Source organism: Dipteris shenzhenensis, chromosome 9 (assembly GCF_047967505.1).
Source record: "Dipteris shenzhenensis isolate YYH24624 ecotype China chromosome 9, Dip_SZ_1.0, whole genome shotgun sequence".
NCBI classification, from domain to species: domain Eukaryota; kingdom Viridiplantae; phylum Streptophyta; class Polypodiopsida; order Gleicheniales; family Dipteridaceae; genus Dipteris; species Dipteris shenzhenensis.
Window position 1 is genome coordinate 14,076,307 of NC_141604.1, and position 4,696 is coordinate 14,081,002.

The 4,696-nt window shown below is 41.5% G+C and overlaps 1 protein-coding gene across 1 annotated transcript; it reads right to left on the bottom strand.

The window, feature by feature from the left end:
• Window positions 1–2,350: 2,350 nt before the first annotated feature.
• Window positions 2,351–3,081, bottom strand: LOC147898239 (uncharacterized). The gene is made up of 2 exons (XM_087378769.1): window positions 2,928–3,081; window positions 2,351–2,835 (listed from the first exon to the last, which is right to left on the bottom strand). Exons 1-2 carry the CDS (start codon window positions 3,050–3,052, stop codon window positions 2,352–2,354), a joined length of 609 nt encoding a protein of 202 aa, XP_087234895.1. The 5' UTR covers window positions 3,053–3,081; the 3' UTR covers window position 2,351.
• Between the last annotated feature and the right edge of the window lie 1,615 nt (window positions 3,082–4,696).

Here is a 4,696-nt window from a genome sequence, read left to right on the forward strand (position 1 = left end):
AAATTAATGAAATAGGTGTTATATGTGTGTGTGTGTAGATGTGTTAGTCTGTAAGTGTAAACTTTCAGAAAGAGAAATAAATGATTATCCACTTCTTCAATAATCATTGTTGGCTAAGGACATTACTCCAAATTCCCTTGAGTACCTCAATAAGGATAGCTTTTTCCATCATGTGACTACAAGCCTTGATCATGTAGTGTTTGATATTACAAAAGGCTTCCAAGGGGATGTGTATTGAAGAGGATGGGCCTTCCTTAAAGACTTCAAACAACTATATTCAAAGAAATTGTTAGAGTTAGGTTATGATGATAAGATTTTAGAAAGTGGTTGCAATACCTTGCAAGTCTTTATCCCCTTCTAAAACTTATTTCCCAACTCAAAGAAATAACTAGATTTGCGGCAGGCGGCCTTTTTGTTGTGGAGCATGTAACTACCTCAGGGGATGCACTACTAAGGAACCCTATGTATCATGTGCGTTCAAGAAGTATTTAGAAAACCTTTCAACTAGAATTTTTGACTCAATAAAAACACCCCTCTTGTCTTAACCCTCCGCAAACCTCCAACCTTGTGACTCTTCCTTTCATAACTTAATCATTTGGGGCCCAAATTGAACCCCATTTGAAGCCAAATTTCAAACATGGAAACATCACAATGGTGGAGTATTTTGCTAGCCCATTATGCACCATTTTGGTGTCCAAATCACTTATTAAGTTGTACTCCCATGTGGGCTATTTCTCATAATTTTTTTTGTGACCTCTGATTGACAACCCATTTGCACCGGCATATTCCCAATCTCAAGGGGGAGGACCCTAGACACATTCTATAACACAAAGGTCCCTAAAAGACCAACATATCTCTAGCCCCCATAGCACTTGCAATTCAACTTTCGAACCTAAGGAGGATGTGCCCAATTGGCCAATCGACACATGTCCATGCAACTATGATCATGTTGACATCTATGACGACCTTCCTCTGTGAATTACCCTCTTACAATTAATCCAATCCATCTTGCTTCTCCAATCTGCAACATGGTAGAGTGTCATCCAGATGATGGTAACCTTGACTTGGAACGGGATGGAAACAACTTCTTTAACCACCAAAAACTCCAATGAACGACAACATAACAATCATGGAAGGAGATCCCTAGGAAAGCTAGAACTTCCAAAATACAATGGCCGGGGTAATCCAAAGAGGTTCTTCTAGATCTTTGATGCCGCATATGGAGCTCGAGGCGATCAATCCGATGAGACCCAAGCTGCTTGGTTCCCTATGGCATTGGTTGATGAAGCCTCTACATGGTACCTAGAACTTCTAGTGGAGGAACAATGAGCCACATGGGCTTGTCTCTCAAACCAATCCAAGAGGAGATTCTAAACTGAACACCTTCAAGATGATCTATCTCTCCAACTTGGCAAGATCAAACAAGGCCGCAAACAAGAAGCCCATACATATATGGGCCAAATGAAGCCCCTAATTGCAAAATGCAAGCCTCATCCAAATGCCAAGTACTTGGCGGCCTAGTTCATTTTATTCTAAACAAGAAGATTCATAAGGAGATGAAAAAAATCAGTAGTCATGAGACGCTCAGTGCTGCTCATACAGCAGCAGTGGACATTGAGGATGGAATGACTAACTCAGACACCAACATTGATGACAGCAAAGATAGATGCTCTAAAAAGGGAAAATCTAAGTCAACTATAGAATCATTTAATGAATGTTGCTTCACAGCCATGACCATGAAGCTAAGAGACAAAATGATGCAAGCAATGGAGCAAAAGCTTCACTTGTCCTAACCACAACCTCCAACCTATCCAAGGCAAGAAAATGTATGGTGTTCACATTGCATGGCAAACCATCTTGTCTATGCCATCGCATACAACTTGATGCATCTCCTCTTACATCTTCTCATAATACCTATTCTAACATGTCATTTTTCACATCATTGTAGGATGGCATAGTAAATCCACAATCCAGTCTTGGATGGAATCTATGGCCTTTTTCTAATGGGGTCTTTGAACCATGTTTAAAGGAAATCGAGTGTGACAAGTAGCTTGGAATATCTTGTTGCACTCTTTCTATGTATAATATTTTGAAAGGTGCTTCTATGGAATTTTTATGGACTTGGGCAAGTGGATGGGAAAGATTTCTACATAGTCTTTATTCAATAGATGACTTCATGGAACTTGATATTTTGTGGACAAACCCATGGAAGTGCAATTGGGGACATCTTGTGAAAAAGCACATATCTTTGTACTACACCCAATTTTCATGCAACTTTCTTGGCTCTTGGCCCATTACATTTTTTTATATACTTTTTTATATCAGATAAACGGCGCAGGTGCTCGATTTCTCTACTCCACTGAAGATTCACGCTTCCTTTTCGGTTGGCTGTGGGGCCGTTTTAAAACGAGCAATTCATCTTCTCCCACTGTATAGAGATCGGTTACTGGCCTAGACCGAGGCCTCACCCGTTCGTCAAAATCCAAATCCAAGGTGTCTCCATACTTGAAATCGTTGCTCATCTCCATATCTGTCATTTCCTTAGACACCCAGCGATCTGTCATAGCAATTACAGAAGAGGAAGCCGTGGGAGAGGGTTCACAGCTGCGTGTCGTGTTATTGAATGATCGTTCCGTCGTGCAAGAAGCCATAGGGCGGTCAACCCCTTGGGACTGTGAGCACCCACGAAGCCGAATTTCCTTAAGCTGCACGAGCTGCTCGACAGCTAGCATCTCCATTTCTGTACAGGCGGAGTCGCCTAAGGCAAAGGAAACCTCCGAAGGCATGGCAGTAGCATGGAAGTCGGAACTCCAACACAACCCAATACCATCATCACTACGAACGAAGAAAAACGCGAACCAATCACGACCCAATTCGAATTAGAACAAAGCAACAACTAGGGCAAAAAAGGAGTTCCAATGGCCTACCTGGAGGGGGGAGGGGGAGGGGAAATTGAAGGAGAGGAAGCTGCAGGGCGACTAGGGGAGATGGGGATGAGGACGGCGAGGTGAAACTCAGAGGAAGCTGGGGATACTGCATCGATAGTCGTCATATAGGGGAGGTCGTTGTTGCGATAATCGACAGTTGGTCTCACAAAACCTGCATCGATAATCTGCTCAATTGTATGTGAGAACGTAGTAATTGAGATCTCTGTAACCAACATCGATCCTTCTATGTCTATGTTACTTTCCTTGTGGATCGTGTTATATGCGCTTGAAAAGATGGTCCGCTTCTTCGTCCCCTTGCCGTCGGATTCTCCGATCAGCACGCACCTATTAACCTTGAGTTTACAAAGTGAGTGATTCCTTTACTTTTCATTGAAGAGAAAATCTTTATACTTATACTTTAGCCATACACTTTCCAACATATGAAGGAATCATTAGCCTTGAACCAATAGGAAAACTCATTCAACCCTTGTGGCTCTAATTAGGCACTTTATTTGTTACTTCTAAAGGGGATCACAAGTTAAAAAGCCACGTCCACACAATTATCACTCCAATTACTATTTTCACCAAAACCTCTAGGCCCTCCATATATCACATGAACACAAAGGATCAATTTATTAGCACTGCTCCGCTAGGGGCAGGCTATAACAACCACAAACTTGCCATTTTGGATACCCGTCTAAAGCGGATGTCTTATAGTGATTTTAACCTTAGAAAAGTAGAATTTCCTCCCTTGAGTCCCGCCCTCTCTCCCTCCACTTAGTCCCGCCTCACCCCTTGTCTCCCTCTCCTCTCCCTTCTTGCCCCATCTCCCTCTTTTGAGAGATGTGAGCATCCCTCTTTTGAGAGATGTGAGTAGGAAAACCTATTTTATCGAGGGCAGTGCGTCCGGCACCCTATGCCTTTTATTTGTTAACATCTATCTCAAAGTAAATGCCTACTTCTCTTGAAACCAGTATCAAAACAGGATCAAAACACACAGACTTCTCACAAATTGCAAAGACTTCTTCCCACAATTTTTCATTCAATACGGCAACCAATCTCAAATCACCGATACTATTATACTCCTTAGAATAATACATGTAGCCTATGACACCTTCAAGGTGAAAATAATAGTTACCTTATTTATGGCACATTTGATCTATAAACTTTTAGTCTCTATGGGTTTCATGCTTATTCTATTGTAAATGTAACACATATAGTCTATTAAATTTTATTTTTTCCTTCCTAAATGAGGTAGCAAGTAACTTTACATTGCCTTCATAGAGTTGGTTAGCAACATGTACAAAGAGATTACTTTAAAAATAGAAATCATCTCAAAACACTTAGTCACACTAAGTCATTACAACTAGTCCTCTTCATCCATCCTCTTGAGCTAATCTCCTCCCCTCCTCCTCCTCCTCCTCTTTGTCAACGTCTCCTCACACATTGTTGTCCTCCTATTCACCCTAATGCCATGACTTATCAAAAGTACTACTCCCATGTGCCTTCTTCTATTTAATTGTGGGATCGTAGCCCTCACCTTGCCTTCACCCTCAAGTTCATGTGAGTGGCTCTAGTTGTTAGGTCATTAACAAAACATATGCTTTGTAAGAAACAATACAACGTATGTGCTCAACAGATAACAGGATCTCATATGCAAGACAGAAAAGCAGATAGTATGGAGAATCAAAAATTTGATTACTGTAAAACTGATACAATAGATGGCGCAGCCTCACAGCCGTGTGCTCTTGCGTGAGAAGCTTCGATGG

Excerpts from the sequence above, each read along its gene's own strand:
- LOC147898239 (XM_087378769.1), bottom strand. The coding sequence starts at position 3,052 with ATGACGACTATCGATGCAGTATCCCCAGCTTCCTCTGAGTTTCACCTC. Across the intron at positions 2,836-2,927 it reads CCTCCCCCTCCCCCCTCCAG|TGATGATGGTATTGGGTTGT; the intron begins GTAGGCCATTGG and ends CTTCGTTCGTAG.